This window comes from Ambystoma mexicanum, chromosome 14 (assembly GCF_040938575.1).
Source record: "Ambystoma mexicanum isolate Mex_15411 chromosome 14, UKY_AmexF1_1, whole genome shotgun sequence".
Taxonomy (NCBI): Eukaryota; Metazoa; Chordata; class Amphibia; order Caudata; family Ambystomatidae; genus Ambystoma; species Ambystoma mexicanum.
In genome coordinates, this window is record NC_090940.1 from 396010151 (window position 1) to 396031092 (window position 20942).

The 20942-nt window shown below is 42.9% G+C and overlaps 1 protein-coding gene across 3 annotated transcripts in view; it reads left to right on the top strand.

The window, feature by feature from the left end:
* Window positions 1-20942, top strand: part of BUB1B (BUB1 mitotic checkpoint serine/threonine kinase B) — an 815340-nt gene that overhangs the window by 97605 nt on the left and 696793 nt on the right. For all 3 annotated transcript variants that reach the window (XM_069637517.1, XM_069637518.1, XM_069637519.1), the window contains 3 exons: window positions 15391-15535; window positions 17865-18061; window positions 18163-18344. In XM_069637517.1, coding sequence (XP_069493618.1) covers window positions 15391-15535; window positions 17865-18061; window positions 18163-18344 — 524 coding nt within the window. The remainder of the gene's footprint in view (window positions 1-15390; window positions 15536-17864; window positions 18062-18162; window positions 18345-20942) is intronic.

Sequence of the window (20942 nt, forward strand, 5' to 3'; positions counted from 1 at the left end):
ACGGTCCCCAAAACTCCCCTAAATCCAAGCTGTTTGCAGGCAATATACAACTAGGTTTCAGCCAGTTCATCATATTAAGGATAACTTTATTAATGTGACTGTGTTCACTTAAAGAGAAATTGACCAATGGGAAGTGGGAGAAAACGGATTACAATTTGTGTATATGGGAACTAATACAGCCTAGTCCCAATTTGAGGAAATGTGTCCTTGAAGTAAACCCCACACATCTAAACCATATCTGTAGCCATCAAGTGGTATCCTGTACACTCTGGGACTTCTGTGGGCAGATGAAATTGAATAGCTAATACTATCTCTTGCAAGGTAAGCTGAAAGGGGAGTAGGTTGTAGTTCCAGGTTCTCTCTGCTACATTCAGCCTCCACTGTGCTTGTTTGATGTCTCAAGCTGTCCGGGGGGAGGTTTATTTGAGTATTTCAAAGGGAGGAGTAGTGAGTTGTAATCTAGGGGAGGGTGGGGCAGATGCTGTTGAGGTGTGAAGCTTCTACCACTGGGCATAATTTACCACATCTTCCTGTATCTGCTGTCCCCTTTCCTGCTGTTGTGTGTGCTTTTATACAGTGTTTTTCTTATCCTCACATGATCCTGATATATTGGTTCTGTTTTTAGTTTGATTGGTAGATTTCTTCAGATCATTACATGTTTCAGTTACTGTGGCGAACCAGAAGGAGTCGGACTCGAGGGACATTTCAAGGCTTTTTATTGACTAACGAAAAGACTTAACTGTCCCCATCACTAAGGGTGTTTTCCCTATCATGAAACTAAAAGCTAAGGGTGCTCGTCCAAGTCCAATATAAAAGTCATTGTCCAAATCCTAACCCTCTAACTGGCCTCACCACTTTAGAAAACAAACAAAAAGAGTGGAACCAGGACACTGTCTCTGTCTGGGTTAGACTTCTGCCTGGCCCAACATTTGAATATCAAAAGCTCTGTGGCGTACAAACCGTGCGCCACATAAGATTTTGAAGTGGGAGTATTTTACTCCCCATTTTTAAACTTTGAGAGTAAATGAGATTTCAAGAGAGTACAAATGACTTTTCTCTCCTTTTCAAGAGTAAAATGCATGCGACATCCAGCCGACAAACCATGCAGCAGCTTTCTGCTTCGTGACAGAATACACATTTCATCATTTCTCTAAGGTCTGACCATTTGCTCTCTCCTGTATATATTTAAATGTTGAAAACACAAAAACCTCGCCAATTATGTGAAGCAAACATGAATTGTAATGTGTGTTTTGAGGTTCGATAGCAGCATTGTCTTTTGATGTTTAATGAAAGTCCTCATTTCCTGAAGCTATTACTACCTAATGGTATGCCAATATTATGATACAACAGTGCAGAGAGGCAAATGCTCCATGCTAAATTTTATACCTAATCTCATGGTGAAATGGTTATTTATATAGCACTTTTGGCAAAGCGCTGTACATAGAACATATTCATCCCAATCATCACCAAACCGAAGTTAGTACTCCTTTATCAATCTCGAAAGGATGAAAGACTGAGTTGGCCTTGCTGGGGGTTCGAAGCTGCAACTTACAGATCGCAGCAACAAGTGCTCAACCGGTTAAGCTAGCTTATTGGCTAACATCCTTCAGAGGTTGGTAAACCGAGTTCGACTGAGGTTTAAAAAAATCAGTGTGCCTAGATGTTGGATGAACCATGTATGAAGTGCTACATAAAGTTAAGTACCTCTCTGGATTATCACAGAGACAGGTTTTGCTGAGTTTCTATTTCAATTACATATGTAACTTTCATTTGTTTGTTTTTAAACCGTGCTTGCATTCCCTGAAGAGTCAGGTTTTGGATGTTTTGAAAGGCTATAACGCCTGTGATTGTAACGACAATCACTCAGCCTTCAGCACCCTTGAGCAAAGACTCTGCTGCCACTGACCATTTATAGTAATGTCCCCCATTGACTGCACGGTTGAATCGATGTAAACTAGACAGTGCATACTCACTGTGTTTATAATTAGAGTGTAAAAATGATCTGCATCCACATGATTATGCATACAGCACAAGAACTCTGAAAAATACAATGGAGAAATACTGGTTTGCTTTCACTGCAATCAAAAATCAAAATTTGTTAAAGATGAATTCTGAATGGCAACATAGTTTTTCCATCTTATTAATTATACAATCCTAAAATGCTAGGAAAATAAATATGCACAGTGCTTCTGTTTGCTCCATGAGCATCTGCACACAACACGTCAGAAGCACAATAGAAAGAAACCATTCCTTTTATCACAGTGTGCAGTTTCTCTTTTTGAAAGGCTTCCGAGAAATAAATTCTGTTTCAGAAGCTTTTCGCCATGGCTTGCAATTACATCCATGTAGATCAAAATCCAAAGTAGCGTTCTGGGTTCTGTCAAGTAACCTGACCGTTGCACTGCCCTCTGCTCTAAACTTGTGCATAAATGTACACAGGAAAATAATGAAGCTGTCGTATTTACAAGATTTTCATGCGTAAAAAGCCCCGTACAAACATTATCTGGAGGCCTGCGTACAACAGTTCACATCTTTCTTGCAGATGCTGCTGTAACATCCTCAGTAAGTTTCCTCTTATCACAAGTCTTTTGCCAACAAGTCTGTGGCTCTTGCACTCCCCAAAGTCCTATGGCTCTCGGGCACACTTGTTCACCCTGAACTACTTGCATTGACATCTGAAACTCTGGTTTCCTAGGTTCCCATAATGTTGCAGGTTTCTATAGCCTAGATGAAAACATTTTTGGTATTTAGCTTAACCAGATTTACATCGGCCGCTTGCCCGTTCGGGTTTCTCAGGCTCCCGTATCCTTGTCTGCGTTCTCAACTTGTATGCAAAGAGTTTGTATTTGTCGATCAGATTCACGAGGATGCTTGCCCATTTGGGTTTCTGAGGCTCCCGTAGCCATGTAGTCTCTATAGGCCTTTATGCAAAGCGTTCGTACCTCTTTCGTACTGATTCACACAGGCCACTTGTCCTCCTGGATTTCTCAGGCTCCTGAAACCTTGTAGTCTTCCCCAGCCTTGGTTCACAGTATCTGTACCTTTCAGCAGTAATCTCTTGGTGGGTGCAGTTGATTCTCTTGGCAGCTAACGTCCTTCATAGGTGGAGGTCAGGTATTTGGGCTCTCCCTGGCGATCTGGTCTTGGCATCGGTTGCTGGGCCCCAGGCACACCATGTCTTCCTCCCCCTGGTCGCGCCACCAGAAGAAACTGGTTCTTCCTCGTTGCTGCCTCTTCCCCCAGACCCTGGCTTCTTGGTCGGAAGAGATGCCAGCCTTCCAGGGTCTGGCTAGAGTTGGGCTCGCTTTCTGTGCTCCGCCACTCCAGTACGTCACCTCTGTGTAGGTATCTTCCCCCTTCTTCATTGTTCTTCCTGGGTTTATAAACATCATCGTGATCAAAGAGGGTGGGTCTTTTTTCCTTGACATCGGCGCTCAGGTGAGACCCAGAATTAACTGAAACCAAAGAGATCAAGGAACTGTCGCTCTTTGGTGGTTTCAAAACGGAAGTATTCGAAACAGAAGTAAGTCTTTCCAATTCCCATGTAGGCAGATAATGTTCTATCGGAATGGGAGTCCTTGTCGCCATGAGGGGAGTCACTCCCAGTAAGGTTCTACTTGCCCGGACCCCTAGGAAGAGTCTTGCTTGGAGGGCTCACCTCCCTAACCTCAAAGGGGGTGTCTCCCCTATGGGGAGAAGGAACGAATAGTCAAGATTTGTCACAGTACAAACATTTAGTTGGGTTTAGCTGTGTCGGTTCATAAAGTTCCATTAAAACTTTAAATCCAGGCCTTAGATGTATGAATTGGGTTTGAGCCTCTATCACTCTTATTGTGTACCGGACTGTGATTCAACATAGCCCATCTAGATTGTCTGCTTTCTTCCCAGTGGCTGTACTGTGCCTGCCAGTAATTGAAATTCCCTTTCTGCCGGGAGATTAAAGACTGCGGTAGTGGCTGGGAGTAATTCTATGTGTGATCTAAAATACTGTAATCCTGGACTTCATTTTTACCATAAAATAACTTATATATATAACTAATATATTTCTCAGGGTTATCATGGGGGCCCTTCCTTTAACTATTCAAAGCTGTTTAAGAAAGGAGGCTCAGCAGCTGCAGCCCCTCCTCTTCAACATGTTGATTTATTAGAATCAGAGAGAGGATTCTTTCTGTACAGTCTTTAACACCATTTATCACTGGCCTCATCTCGATATTAAAAGCACCACCTATATAAGAGTTTCCGCTTGAACATGGCTCTTTAAAACTGATAATATATCTACAATAGGCTTCTGCTTGGAGATCATTCCCTCTTGTCTTGCCCAAAGGAAGGCTCCTAGAAAAGGAAATGTATTTGGATCCTGCAACCATCAGAGTGAAATTACCTGGAAATTGTTAGATTTGACGGCATGCCTAGTGGACTAGGACCTCCCTGAAAGGACTACTACATCTGCATACATGGGACTGGAAAGAACAGAGTATTCTCAGTTCTTTGCTACAAGTACCAGCAATCCTTCTTTCACCCTATTTGCTTCAGATAATTTTGACTGTTATCTAAGGGCCACGTAAAGAAAGGACACACCTTTTCGGATCTTGACGTACATGCACAGAATAAGGACTCTGAATGGAGAGAAACTGGGGAAGCTGTGCACAACTCCTACGCAGGGAGGAGATTCCATGGTATGCAGAGACGATCCTCTGGTAACATGTCCTGAAAGGGCAGATATGTACAGTTGTGGAGCCATCGTTGGCCTAGCAGCACCAAGGCCGACTAGCTGGAGGCTATCCAGCGGCTGCTCTGGAGGCCCGAGCCAGAAAGGAACCTTCAAGGGAGGCAAATTGTTTAGCTGAGTGGTGGGTTGGGGCCCAGCAACTGAGGCCGACAACCAGAAACTTGCCCGGGTCTTCCACACAGTGAGTGCCAGTCCAAGCGGGACGAGCATGAACAGGGTGGCGAACGCACCTGCCGAGAGGACACCAGCGAAGGCGGTAAGCTGTAGAGCCAGAGACTGACAAAACCTTTCTCGGTATGACAAACTAGGAACAGAGATGGGCACAAGACCCTGGTAATCTGGAATGAAAGTGTTACGAATAACGCATATCAAGGTTGGAGAAATCCCTGTGACAGTCTGAAAGCATGGTCCGGCATGTGGCCCCATGTACAGAGTGAAAGAAACAGATACTATCTATGAAAGCTGGGTAAGCAGTGTTCAAGTTCAGAAAGCTAGAGAATTCTATGGACACACGTTCTGTGGACCTGGGAGTCAAAGGAAGATGTATGATTTGTGTGAAGGCTGGGCAAGCCAACAAATGTACAAAAGTGTTTTGAATTGAAAGACCACAATCCTACCACAGAGCTGCAGGACTTTGGGGAGCCCCAGTGCCACAAGAGGTGTGATAAAGAAGTGTACATGGGGGGGAAAAGTAAATGTGGAGGGAAAGGAGAATATTCTAACAGAGAACTTTGTGACTGAGAAGTCCTCCAAGACTTATTTGCCCGCCAGGCAGAAGCCCATGCAGCGGCTGTTGTGTATGCTTCCTTTTCTTTTTAGACAGGCTTTTCCAAAGTAGTAGGCCAGTTAGTTCTTAGGAATTTGGACTCAGGACTCCTTATTTTGGCCTACGGCGAGCACCCTTAGTTTTCATTTTGAAGGCAGGCAATTTCCCTCGTAGAGATCGGACCAGTAAGGCATTTTTCCTTTTGTTTGAATAAATATGTATATACCATGACCAATTGTTGTCCGAGCCCTCCTTCTGATTCGCCACTGCTCCTTATGCACATAATACAAATATTGAAATGATTTTAGTATAGTGGATATGGATGTTGCCTCTCGGCTCTGTGCAACCAGTGAAAGGTATTTGATATGATCGGGTTACTAGAAAAGTGGAGACAACATAACACCTCTGTATGTTTGCTTGTGGCCAATCAGGACCACACACAACTCTTCATCCGTAAACCTCTATACATGATGCATCCCCCTAGATAGTTCTAATTTAGATGGTGTTGGATTTTTGGTACAAAAGTGTTTGACTAAATTCCTAAGCGCTCTCCAATAATTTGGGTATCTCAGTTAATCTGCAATGGACAGGAGTGTAGAGCTGGACCAGAGTATGCATGGTATAGTGCTGTGTTTTGACATGATCATGCTTCTCCCCCTGTTGCTGAAACTCTCCTTATATTGCTCTCCTCGTCAGACGAATGGGGTTGAATACGATCCGTTAGTCCTTACTGACCTAGGCAGTGATTGGCATTTCACCCTGAGTGATCTTCTTCTACTTTCAGAATTATCCTAGCGGTGGTGAGAAGCTTGGGACCAATTGTGTTAAAATGTGAGATGAAAATTTCACATATATTGGGTACACCCCATTAATCCGTTATTGGACTTTACTCTCCAAACTGTTGATTGTCTCATACAATGACACAACTGTGCTCTCGATCAGCATCTGGGATTTAATCTTCATTGGGTGTGTTCAAGGAGAACCTACAGATAGGTGTCTGCATGAAATGGGGATTTCTGTCCTTAGGACAAACTGGACCTGGTTTACTAGTTGCTATCAAATTATCTGCAGCAGCCATAGAATCCTCCACACATTTGTTTAAAATTCCCTCATTTCATTTTATATAAGCAAAGTATCTTATTTGTGGGTTTACTGATGGCAGTATCCTCGGGCCGCCCCTCTGTATCACGGGGAATATTCTTATATTCGTTACAGTCACACCGTTTGTTGATCTGCCCCCTACTGCTCTGCTTTAACTGGTTTGGGTACTATCGTTTAGACCATTTTTGAAGTTTGTGACAGTCTTAACTCTTTCTTAAAGGTCTGCAGTGGAATCTGGAGGGAATGGAGTGCTTTTGACTTGGGTGATTTCCTCACCACTGCCCATCTAGCCTGCCCATTGCTTCCATTAAAAATAATGCAATAGATTTCAGTTTTGTTATGTTTCTTTCCCTCTACAGAACAGTTTTGGCTTCTTTTAGCTATGTGTAACCTAGACATTTGGGTAACTTTATTGCCATTTTATTTTACCAATATTAAAAGTAGCTTCATTTGTTTTTAAGCGCATGTCATGCAAATGTAGCAATTTTGAAAGTTTTTTTTTGTTGTTCATTATCCATGTTCCAGATTGGGGGGAGGGGGAGCATCCGATGAAAAATATTTTACTATGACACTGAAATAAATATGGAGCATTTGTGAAAATATTATGGGTTACCAACGCAAACTACAGTTTATTCGTGAGGGCATTGCAAGGACTTGGAAAATTAACGCATCACAAGCATGGTGCTAACTAATGCAATGGTGCAACTAACTAATGCAAGCCAAACAATTGGAAATTAATCGTGTCCTGTTGGGCAAGTGACATGAGTGCCCATGCGGACTTGGCCAATTTATGGGAAAAGCCCATTACATCCTGCTGTGTTCAAAAAAGTGTTGTCCCATTTGGTCATAGTGGTTGCATGACTGATGGAATAGTGGCATCTGCCAACAGCGCAGCTCCTGATGTGCTGCAGAGTTTGGCTGACACATTCCTTTCGGATTCACGGATTGGTAGCTATACTGCTGGTTACAACAGCAGTAGCGTGGTCTACACTGGGCTCGCTATGCCAGCCTAGTTTCTGACCCACAGGTGCTCCTCAGTCACTGTGTTCCTAGCTCCATGCAAGTAATGTGTACAGCGGCATGGTCCCTGTGTAATGCAGGCAGCTGATCCCTTGTGAAGTAGACTGTATAATGCTCCAGGCAGCTTATCCTTGAATTATGTGGGCTGTATAAATTGGCAGAGGCATATGTTCCTTGGGTGATGTGGGTTATAAACCAGTGGGTGATGTGCGTTGTGGATATCCAGGGACGTATGTCCCTGGCGGACTTAAAGGGGTGTATTTTGTATTCTGTAGGCTTTATTCGGTAATGTGGATTGTAGATCAGTAGGGGTTAAATGTGTGAGGTGGGTTGGATGTTGGCAGCGAGTTCCAGAATGTGTGCTGAATGTGAGCCAGGTTTACCTGAATGATGTTGGCAGGGTTGTCTCCAGGTGGTGGGCACCAGGCAGTATGTGAGATATGGAATGTATATCGGCAAAGGAGGTCTTCGGTAGTGTATGTCTGTTATGTGGGCTGTACAGCAAGCTGCCGCTTATAATGCGAGCTGCATCTAAGCTGGGCTTGCAGCCCTATGTGATGTAGGTTGAGCATCAGCAGTTGATTGCTTTATGATTTTGGGCTATATATTGGCAGGAGGGATCACTGGGTGATGTTTGTTATGTCTGGATACCTGTGTGATCATATGGGCTGTACAGTTGCTGTCGCCGCCCTGTTTTGCAACTCAACTTGGGGACTGAAGTGTAGTCCTATTGATTCAAGCCGGCTGCTCCCAGGTAATTTGGGCGGAGGGCGGTGCATATATACGCTGAGATTGCTTGTGTGATCATGTGGGCTTTAAAATATGGTGGCCCTGGGTGATGTGGACTGTATCCCAATAGCAAGAACTGGAGTGATCTTGTGGTCTGTTCCCAGGGTAATATGGGCCATAGGGTTAGCTGTGTGGTCCTGTGGTGTTGTCATCTGCAGATCTCCCGCAGGTCCAGTCTCCATTAAGTAGATGGAGACGCCAGACTTGTCTTTGATATCTGGTTTCTTGTCGGCCCTCAATGATGCAACATCTCCGCTCTGCATGCCAATTTATAATGGAATAACCAGTGCCACCTGCAAGGAGTGGCTGTCAGTTTTTCCCTTGACCCAGCAATGCTGCCTGGCGCCATTGGAGATGGGTAGATAGCTGGCCTTGTGTTTCTCTTAGGTACTTTTTGAAGGTTGGAAATTATGTACATGCTACTATTTTCTCACTTTGTTGGGGAGTGTGTATGTTATTTGTTCGACTAAAAGACTAACAAACCATTGAGAATGCTTTTGACAATATCTAGGGTGGGAGTGCTGGCTGACTAAGGAGCGTAGTAGAATGGGGACTAGGAAAGAGCAGGCAGTGGACAGAGAAACCTAGAGAATGTAATAAGTACATCACAGAGGTGGAAAAAGGGTGGTCTTAAAGAAAATGAGGAGGAATGAGTGAAGGGTTGGGTTATGAGACAGAAGGAACAATGGTAAGAAGCAGGAACAATATGAAGAAAAGTCATGGGAGAGAGATGGGGAGATTGGAATCCATACAATTAAGGTGCACCCATAAGGGGGAGGAATCGGGAACGTGGAGCTGATGGAGGGGGGGGGGGATAGACAGATTGAGGTGACAGGATAACAGAATAAAGGGTGAGAGAATAGGCCCCAGAGGGGAGTGAGAAACTGGGAGAGTTGGCAGTGTTATTTAAACTGGGAGGAATGCAGCAGTCTTAGAATGAATGGGATAGATAAAGATGATAGTAGCACAAGTTCAGCTGAGTGTTTACAGATGAAAGGGTGGGGTTCTGGAGCAGAGAGCTGATGACTGGAGAGGTGATGGTGATTGGAAAGATGAAGGCGAGTAGGACAGATGTGGAGCCAAGGATGGATGGATGGATGGATGGATGGATGGAAGAAAAAGGTGTGTTGAGCGAAGGGGAGATTAGAAAAGAGGTGGTTGAGATGGAGAATGATCAAGACTGGCATAGAAGCAAGTGAGAAAATGAGCACCACTGTTGAGAAGGAATCTGATAAATATTTCAGTGGGTGACTGTTTGTAGGTGCAGGAGAAAGCTTGGGGTGATAGTTATTTAAATGGTTATGCAAATGACAGGATGGTTGGCGCAGGAGACTGTAATAATTAAGGGAGATGAGAGGATGAGTGTAAGCGATTGGGAAGCGTAAAATGAGAAAAAAGATAGCAAAGTAGAGACTAGGAAAGCTGGAGGAGTGACGAGATAGAGGTGAAGACCTGATGTGCGAAGAATTGGGCCGAGCATAGTGTGACAAATCACAGGATTGTCACTTCTCTCCAGGGGGGCGGGGGGGTAGCCTTTTACTTTGAGGCTAAGGAGATGAGTCTGCTATGTGATACCCTCCCTAGGGATAGAGGCATGCAGGACCACACTCTGAGACAACCCCTCTCCCCTGGGGACACGTTCCAAAGAGGAGCTCTCTGAATCACTTGCCTACAACCCACCACTAACAGCTCCTATGTAAGGAACTCCTGGTGGCAACAAGTAAGACAGACACAAGTGATCACAGTTCAAGGGGGTTTATTGAACAATGAATTCTGTATGCAGGATGAAAAAATGCCTAATCTAAATCTATGATGGGAGGAAGCATCTACCATCAAATGAAAAATGAGGCAGTCCTAGTGGCATTGTGTCAAATAAAAAGGCCTATATTAAGCAACCTATTGCTAAACCTTACAACTAATACAATGTCCGGATGCGGTACCATGGGTCTCCCTTACCCATGTTTTGAGCACGGGGCAAGGTGGGATAGTGGAGCACAGCACCCTCTCGAGCTTTCCCAGCACGAGATGACAGGTCAGCTTTCAGCTATTGGGGCCATCAATGGCCAAGTCTCGTTTCTTGAAACTCTATTGCCTTTGAGGACGTGAGGTCTTCAACTAACGTTCCTTTAACAAACATGAAATTCTTTTTCCAATTTTCGCAATATATATATATATATATATATATATATATATATACACTCTCTCAATCACAGTTCTTTTCTCATTGAACTTTTGGGTGATGGCTTCACCCCTGATCTCCCTCGGTCGGGCTCGAACCCTTCTCTTTATTTCTTAAGGTCTTTTCAAACAGTTCCTAGTGGACGTCCCTCGGCCGGGTTCACGTCTGTCAGCACACTGCTTCTCTGGACTAGACTTTTCTCCCTCTCACTGGCTTTCCCTCTGGGCAGGGGAAGGGGAGGGGAAAGGGGAGAGAGAAGGGGGAGAGATAAGGGGGAGGGAGGGAGAGGAGGGAGAGGAGAGGAGAGGAGAGGAGAGGAGAGGAGAGAAAGAAAGAAAGAATGAATACTTGTTCCAGTGAGGACCTGAGGTTAAGATTACCAAAGAAGAGTGGGAGTTATATGAAAGCACCCTTCTCTGTGAAGATGGAAAAAAAGGTGAGAATCATTCTATGAACCATGATGCATGTACTTATAAGGAAAGAACAATGTAGAACAACTGGTACAGCCATTCTCATCCCAGTAAGAGTAAAGAGGTGGAGATGAGTGAGAATCGTTATTGGAGCCCTCATACTCGTCCCAGTAACTATTAAGTGGTGGAGGAAAGTGAAAATCCTTTTGGGAATCTTTCTTTCTGGCTCAGCCAAGGAAAAGAATGGACATTGGGGGGCCATTCCGAATATGGCGGTAGGGGGTTAACGGCACCGGTAAGGATGCCGGTGCCGTTAACCCCTTACCGTCGCATTCTGAGGTCCCTTAGCGGGAGCCGTTAAGGGACCATGGAGCTAATAACGGGCCCGCAATTTGCGGGCCCGTTATTGGCTCCTTTCCCATTCCCATTGAGCCCTATGGGGGCTCAAATGAGAATGGTTTTCTAAATGGGGACTTACCGGGTCCACATATGTCTGAATGTCCCGGTAAATCCCCATTCCGACTACCCAGACCCGAGTTTGGAGGCAGCCATGGTGCTAATGGCACCATGGCTGCCTCCAAACTCGGAATGACCCCCCATTGTATAGAGAAAGTGGCAAGTGTGATGACAAAGGCGAGAGAGAACAACCTTGGAAGGGGGAACCAAGGTGTCAAGGGCACAATGGAGGAATTGAAGAGCCCCATTTTCAAACTGTACAAACTAATTAAGGTAGTTGCCAAGAACTACCAACAAATAAGTTATTAAAGTGGCTGTGCTGAAAAGCAGACCACAGGAGAAGGGAGTCATTCTCCTGTGCTTTAGTTTGTTTTGATGGTGTTGGGGACAGAATAGGTTAGTTTTGGACACAGGACAGATCTTCCTTTTGGCTCACCGACTGATCAACCTAGTTAGTTTGTGTTAGGTAGGGAAAACCTGTAGTTTAGGAAAATTGCACCTTTTTTAATTTGATAAATAACGTTTTAAAATGGAAGACACAAGTCTCTGACCTTCTGACCCACCACAATAGTTGGAGGGAGATCGGCATGTAAGAACCCAGCAAGGTGAAGAATGACTGGGGCACTTCATAGCCTGAGGCATCTGTTTGGACCGTTGGTTTGTTCCAGTAGTGTCAGGGCCATGTACCAAACTGGATGTTGGCTCCATCGGCTCTTGTAAAACACTTTCCTCCCAATGAACAGTCAGATTCCACCTCTACCGTCCACCCAAGCTTAACACCTTCATCTGAGCCTTTATGGACTTTCGTCAATCACCATGTTGCTAATGCATGTATCTTCTCTGCGACTTTAAAATCCCTGGCCACTCCGTAATCAAGTCGATGAAGGAAGATCTCCACTGCCTTCTTGACGCAGTGAACCTCGCACAACACATGAAAGAAACCACTCACAGGAAAGGTAATATTCCTGATTATCACTGCCCTCTCCTCCCTTTGTCACAGCTCTCCTAACCCACTCGACTAGTTGGATCCTTTGACATTGGTCGCACCACCCTGAATCCAGAAAACAAGCCTTCAGATCAGTGAACGCCTCCACTAGGAAGTTCTTAAATGAAGACCTTGCCAACCCCCATCTCACATGGGTTGATCTACCTCAGACAAACCAGGACTGCAACTCGCTTCTCCAAGGACGGAACACCACCCTGTGGGAAAATACTTATTTGTATTCCTGCTTGTGTTCAGAAAATAACTTTAAGGCAAAATCAAACACCTGTACAGAATTGTGTTTAATGCTCAGACACAGGTTTTTATTTCCTCTGCAGCGGACTCCACACAGATGTACAATCTACCATTCGAATCACCTAGCCTCTCTCATTATCGCGGTCTACTCTCCCGCATTCACAAGGAGATCATTTATATATTTTACAGTTAGTGTAGTCTTACAAAGGTTTTTGACCCTGGGCTAAATCTGCACTCCAGCCAGGGCGTCGCCTTACTCTCTCGCAGCTGTTCCTTGGCTATAGCATACCAAGCTTGGCGTGAGAGTATAATTAGTATTACGCTCTTGCAGAGTTCAGCAACCCAGAGAGTGAAAGAGAAGGCTAGGAACGGTGCCCACTCCAGTTTTTGAGACAAAGCGAAAGCGACCTACCTGAAACATTACACCAACTAGGGGCAAGTGAGTAGAGACTGTGATGAAAATGTGAGGGTACATTGGAGAGGGGGCTCCGAGTTGATGTTAAATATGTATTTACAGGCACAAAAAGAGGGGACATGGTGTATATCGCGGAGGAGTCAATACAGATGCCCAATGCATAAGTATTACACAGGTTAGGATAGCTCTCCAGACACTGCTGTCAGTAACCCTGACTCCATTTTTTTCTTTGTCCACAGAAAGTGTTTGGTGACGGACCGTAAATAACATACTGTTGTACAGTTGCAAGGATCAAAAATAGATCTTTAAGAAACTAGAAATGTTAAATCTGTCTTAATAAACACAGGGTTAGTTAGGAGCCCATGTATGTACAGGAAGGAAAGGGTAACTGAGCCCTGACCACGAAAAGAGGATTGCGTTTATAGATTGTATGGCTCACAGGAGCATAGCCTCTCTCTCTCTCTCTCTCTCTCTCTCTCTCTCTCTCTCTCTCTCTCTCTCTCTCTCTCTCTCTCTCTCTCTCTCTCTCTCTCTCTCTCTCTCTCTCTCTCTCTCTCTCTCGCACACTCTTTTGTAAATGTTTAAGTGTTCAGAAGGAGCAGGAGCCCCTGAAGACGTTCTTTGAAGTGTTCTTAATGATTAGAACAAAACATGTTGGGTAGATAATAGATGGTGGGATCTATATGATCATAACAATTTTGGATATCCACAAAGGTAGGGTGAAAAGGTGATATTTGACAGTATCCTAACATGTACTGTGGAGCACATTGCACTTCATCATTGGGCTTTAATTGGTGTGCTTTTATGAAGTTGTTTTTATGTGTTATATAGTGTCTATTAAATGTTCTGTTGCTGCTGAACTGCAGTGTGACATTGTCTGTTAATTAACTACCTATATTATTAGCGTATGAGATAAATCAGTGGTCACTCTGTCCTGTACTAGCAGTCCATGCAGGTGTCCTGTGTTCTTACAATATTTTACAAAGCCTACAATTTTAATACAAGGTTTACAACCCTCAGAACCAACACCAACCGCCATGCCCCAGTGTATCAATTCACACTTGAGTCTAAATGTTCTGCATGTTGGCACAACCCAGAACTCAACTTCAACAAAAGAACCATCAGAAAACCAGAACGACTTGGCGAATGTCATGCAATGCACCGGACTCGCCCTGCTCAAGTAACTCTGTGCAACAGAGAGGACTGGTAACCAGTGCAAACTACTGCCAAAACACTATAGCCAATATTCTAAGCAGAACCATCATCCAAGCTATCAAACATTACATCAACCCTCTGCTTGACCCACCTGTAGCGTACAATAAAAAAACACAAGATCACACTCCAGTGATCAAATGAATACATCTAAGGTAATACAAATAAGGTAATTGTCGTTCAGATTAAAATATTGATGCTCACACTGACTCCCAGCCTAAAGTTACCCATTCATCAAATAATTCTTAGTGTTTTACAGAGCTTTTTGGAGAGGGGGTGTGGCACACGGCAAAGGTAACCGAATACCTTCTATTACATTTATATTTTGTATAGGGAAACCAATACAAGTTTAGTTTCTTCAATTACATTTCTGAAAAGCATTTACTAAAAGAGGTTTCTTTCAAAATAACTACATCACTTAATACTTTCATTAAAAATACTTGAATTGTGGTTGCCATCGTTCAGGGAAAAGTAAACTGAGAAAAGGAAGTTTGTACAAATACGTGAAAATAATATCAGTTCATCAGTAGAAGATTTGTATGCAATGATGTACGATCCTGATTTCATGTGTGTTGCGTATCCCAGATGAGAAAAATGTTCTTCCATTCATGTTTGGAGGTCTGCAATATTTTCTAAGAGCTTTGCCTTCAATGCATTTCGGGTACAATCCTTCAGGAAGTTAGACCCCGTTACTTCTAGCTTAATCTACAACAATCTGTGAAGTAAACTTACTATGCAAATATATGAAACATCTGATCTATCATTGTTGAAATATTTTAATAAAGATCTAGCCTGCCTCCAGAGGTGCCGTACTGCTAGATCCAAAAAACTATAAGATGCTCGAAGAATCTGAAGACTCAATTCGGACAACTCATTCAATTGTGTGAATAGTCCACAAACTAAGTCCAGCAACTCTGCCATGTGAAAATAACTAATAATGACTATTTCTGCTTAATCAGAAACATGATAATCATCCATTTAGATTTGAAATTAATTTGTGAATTTGTACTTCCTTGTATCCACCAAGCTTTGTTCCAATAACCGATTTGATTTCCACATTTTTTCTAATTGAACAGGTACGTGAAATGGGCCGAACAAGCTTTCCCTCAAGGTGGCAAGGAGAGCAATCTGTCGGCTTTGCTGGAGAGAGCGGTGAAAACATTTTATGAAGATACTAAATATTTCCAGGATTTGCGGTATCTCAAACTTTGGCTCAAGTTTGTGAGTACTTGCTATTGCTAATGGTTTTGTCACCTCAAAATATAAACTTGCGTGGAGCACTGTTCTAATGATACGCATCCACAAATGTTTAGGCACAATTCACACACTATCCATGTGAATGAAGGTTGTTCAGTATATGAAATCCACAATCCTGTGCAAACCTACTGAGCATTCACCAGTCCAGTGCAAGGATGTGGCTAATGGCTAAATAATCATTTAGGCCAGCATTTACAAAAGGTGGCTAAAATGGCTATAAACGATTTACCATAAACTCACCTGACAATCACACTTGCAAAATGTTCTGTTGTAACCTACAGTTTTGCTATGTTGTCCGTTTTCTTTCCAGAAGTAAGTGTTTGTACGGTAGGCAATCAGCAGATGGCTACTTGCCCAACGAGGGTTACTAACCCAATCCATATGTGGGTCGTGTACTAGCACCAACACTGTACCTAAGTATTGTTACATAAATTCTCCTGGAGCGGGTAGTGAATTATCCCCTACTAGAATATTTGAGTGGAAAAGACCAACATAGCTCCAGCGTTATTAAATTAGTTTTTGTACTGGAATTAAATGTGACAATATTCCCCAGTTTACTTAGTCCCCTGGGGGCACTAATGAAATAACACTGTGCATTGGCACGCCGACTCAACTTCTGGCATTGTTCTTGGTTTATCTGCTCACAAATGGGTACAGGTTTTCAATTCATGGATCAGGTCAGAAACTAAAGCTGCTAAGCGATGAATGCCCTTTTTATGAAGGACTTTGCAAATTGATTTTTGCCGTGTGTAGTTCTGACAATTGGTGTTTTTCTAGGGCACATCTGTCAATGGTGTAACCTTTTAGAACTGCCTGGGAGCATTACCAGATGGAACAGGGTGCAAATGTGGTTGTAATGCTCACTAGGTTTTATGGATGTATCCATCGTTTGTGAGTTGTGCTTAAATCCTGGTTCTGTGCCTCTGTTAAAAAAAAAAAAAAAGTGCTGGTTTAGGAGCAAGAGGAAATTGCATGAGAGTGGGCATCTTGCATTAAACTCCAGCAGAACATTTGGATATAAGAGTAGAAGATTGGGAGAATCAGTAGTTTCCCGTGCCTGTTAGATGCCTTCAGCAACATGTTGCAGGAGAAAGCCATGTCTAAAGCAAACTTGGCAGATTGATGGTGTCTGTAATACATCAAGATCTGCTACCAGAATATATGTGTGAAGTTAACATTGAGGGCACATGGTAGTAGATGACAGCCACTACAGGAACCTTCAATTAGAAACCATTCAGGCATGTATAGAGCAGTCCACAACACTCATGAACCATTACTTTCGGATACCAGGTTGATACCAAGGTAGACCAGAAATACTGAGAAACCTATTTAGGGCTGCTTTCACATGACTGCTGTTATTAGAGGCGCTGCGATTTAAAACACCTTCCTGAAGGTAGAAAGAAACCATGTTCCCAGGGTTTCAGCTGATTTCATAAAAAGGCCAGACCAATTCATTCTGTAAATGACCTAGGGGCATTTTGGAGACACTTACTCTGGTGTTAATAATGTCTGGTCTTGTATAACTCCCCATTCTAAGCCATGTAATAGCAGTCATTTAATTTAATGTCTCCCAATTTAGCATCCACTAAAGAATAAGGGCTGAGTTGTCCCTGCTGGGATTTGAGCTTGTTGAAGTGCAGGCACCCCTTGTCCATGGCTAGTGATATCTATCCTGTATTCGTTTACTTCTTGATTCAACAAGATATCCAGAGGGTTCATGTATTCTGAATTGGGCATCTTCAGTAGGTCAACCATTAGATGGAGAATTTATGAGCAACAGTTAAATTTCAAATGGGCATCAAGGTGCAAAGCTACCCTTAATGCTAAATAAGGGTCCAACCACCTTTCTTTCTTTTTAACTAATGTATGCAGTAGCACTTTTGGTAGTCAAGGTTGTGCCCAGAGCCAACCTGTGATGTAAAACTGCCTTTGGAAGCCCCTCATGTTACCACCTTCATGTTCTTTTTCAATGTTAATCTTATCTTAAAATGGGGAGATTTCTTTTCTTTACTTCACCTTAACGGCACTTGCCATGTAGGTAGGGCCACGGTCCAAGATGTTGAGCTGTTTTTTTTTTTCCTCCTTTTCGACTGATGCCCTATAGAAAGGTTGGTTCAGCTAAATTTTGGGGATGTGTTCTAAGGTGCAAACAAGTTCAGAATTGCCGTTCAGAAAGTGAAAACCACAGTTCATGAAGTGCTTGTCTTTTAGCCTATAGCGGCATTTACTTTTACCTTGTCTACATTTTTTCCAGTTTTATTAAACCATTTCTGACCGATTTGTTGTGTTCCAGGCAAACGTATGCTCAGAACCACTGGATCTCTATAGTTACCTGCATGGTCAAGGGATCGGAACGTCTCATGCTCGATTCTACATTGCCTGGGCAGAAGAATATGAGGCTCGTGGCAACTTCAAGAAAGCAGATTCCATCTTTCAAGAAGGGTTTCAGCGCAAGGCAGAACCCTTGGAGAACCTGAAGTCTCGCCACAAGTATACATTTTATTGTGGAAAAAAATACTTTTCTATGTTCAAACATCTGTGTGGCTGCCAGTGTGTTACATATATATGTCTCATTTGTTTCTCCCTCCCAGGGAGTTTCAAGCTCGTTTGTCACGCCAAGTGCTTCAGAATATCATTGAGGGAAATGCTGAGACGGAAGATGCTGACTACCTGGATGCGCCTGAGCTTCAAAGGGCCTCCCTTGTTGATCTCAAATGCAGAGGCAAGAAAAAAGTAAAGGCCCCCATCAGCCGCGTCGGGGACTTTGTGAAACGTAAGTCCAGTTATCTTGTCCGTTCACACTTCCTCATTCTCAGCATATGCAATCAGCACTGGTGTGTTGACTGTAGCCTAGTGAGGCAAAACTAAGCATAGCAAAATAAGGCTGGATTTGCACAAAGCACTTGTTTGATAGCACAACCTCTGTAACCTTTACATGCTTCCTCCTTAACTTAAATTTTAACAATTGTTTTGGCAAGTGGAGAAAATACTCTCGTGCCATGTCTCTAAAAATATATGGATGCGTCACTGATGACCTCAAGAACACAGCAACTCTCGAAGACAGTTCGAGGTTTTTTTTCATTTTGGTCAAGGGGCTCTCTAAGAGCCGCCCCTCATCTTTATTCAGTACTTCTCTCGCTTGCCGTGCTACTGGTACTTCTCTCGCTTGCCGTGCTACTGGTACTTCTCTCGCTTGCCGTGCTACTGGTACTTCTCCCGCTTGCTTTGCTACTGATATATATATTATATTCGCCAGAACCAGTTTTCATTGCACTAACGTTTCTCAACTGAAAAGCATACCAGAGGTTCTTTGAGCATTAATAAGTATATAAGTGCTGGCCATCCTTTTCTAAAATCATATTTCCTCAAGACTGGTAAAAAGAGGCATCAGCGAATCGCAGTATACTCAGAGCAAAACATAAAATGGACAAAGTCTTTATGAACCACCAAACTGCAAGTGCATAAGGCTTTTACTAGCGATCCATGTTCCCACGTTCTTCTAACATTGTTTAGTGGCAGTATGTTGAAGTTTAGTTCGAAGTGCATGGAAGAACCTGTGCCTTGTCCAATGCAAATGTGGCACATGGCCTGGTGTAGTGTTTAGTGGGGGTTATGGTCTTATTGTGCGTTTCTCCAGACAAAGCTCAGTTCTGTAAGAAGTAATATTTATTACTGATGAAAGTTATTTCTTGGCATAGAGTCTGGTTGTATAAACCAGGCTGGCAGACCAATTTCATTAAATTCCTTTTTACATAGGACAGCCAAGGTATGGGGTCTGACTCAAGACTAGTCCTTACATCAGACAGTATGTTTTTTGTCACACACATTTCTGGAATCCATATTGAACATGATAATGAGATCGAGTGCATTCTCTGGAGTCCTTCAATATAAGGTAGCCCGACATGCTTCAAAAGAAGGGTTTTCAGCTGCGCCCAGCTATTTCAAATTTGCATTGTCCCAGATTCCTGCACCCTAAACTGCTAGGCCTACCGTTTTGGTCTTAATTTGTGAGTGGATCTGGATTTCCCCAAGGGCCTTAACTGTTCAAACCGCTTTGAATTCTTTAATTACTTGTCTGTGAAAAACAAGTTTTTTGGAATTATGAAGACCTTGTGGCAAACCATTTTAATAGATCTCTTTTAATAAAGCTAAGGTTAGGTATTTTACCCACTGCTGATCTTCTGAAGAAGCGTAACTTGGAAAGCTCTGACTTCTGTTTGGCTTCAAAAAAGTGTTTGGTAAACTTTTTTTGTTCCTATGCCCCATAAATATTGACATCAGGCAGAAACGTTTGAGAGCCGCGCTAAAGAATAGGGATACAACCAATTTGGACATTGTGATGTTCTTTTGTAGGGGTCTCACCACTGTGGATTGTATATTTGCTGTTTCAAATTAGTTTATATATGCCTGGCCCAGAAGATCCAAACACTGCATCTATTGATCAAATTGCATATTTATTATATCCTATTTACATTTTAATACATGTCACATTTTTATGTTTGTTTTTCTTAAGTATATTACTAAATGGTTTTCATGACAATACTTTAGATTACGACTAATGAACAAACAAACTGATGTTTTCTTCTGGCCCATCACTACGATCTTACATTTCCCTTTGTTTATAGATGAGCCCCTCAATTCCATAAAGTTGGTAAAAAGATCTATTGTACTTTGAAGAGCCTTTTGGGATCTTGGCTAATAAAACCGTGTTATCAGAGTAGTGCGGTACAGGATATCGATGGCCCCCCAACATTGGGACAACTGAAATATATTTAAATTCATTTTCCAAGCCATTAATTTACAAGTTAAAAAGTAGGGGGCTAGGACAAATCCCTGCCTTACACTCTCCCTAAAGCAGGGTTGTTCAGGTATCGAGGGCCAGAAACATGTCAGATTTTCAGGATACCCCTCATTAATATTCATGAGATACATTTGCATACAATGATTCTAAATGTATGCACATTTATTCTCTTGAGTATAAATTAGGGATAACCTGAAAACACTCTTGACCTGGAGTTGGACAAACCGGCCCTAGCGGGTTGTTGCAAATTTGAACCTTAAAGTCCATATACAAGACCTTCAGCAGTTCCGACAATGGCTTTGGAATTTCGTGGCTCGGCAGTAAGGACCACAATAGGTCCTTATTGACAGTCAAAGGCTCATGAAAGGGGCCTGAAAGCTACATTATAATAGGGACCCACAGCCTGCATTGAATTTCGGGCAATAAGTATTGAATACAGAATGTGTTCTTTCCCCATCCTCTTCCTGAAGCCATGCTGTATTTTTGAAATGGGGTAGACTCCACACCTGCATGTTGATAGCCCTTTGGGAATTACCTTCTCAATTTGTTTACTTGCTCTATCCAGCAATG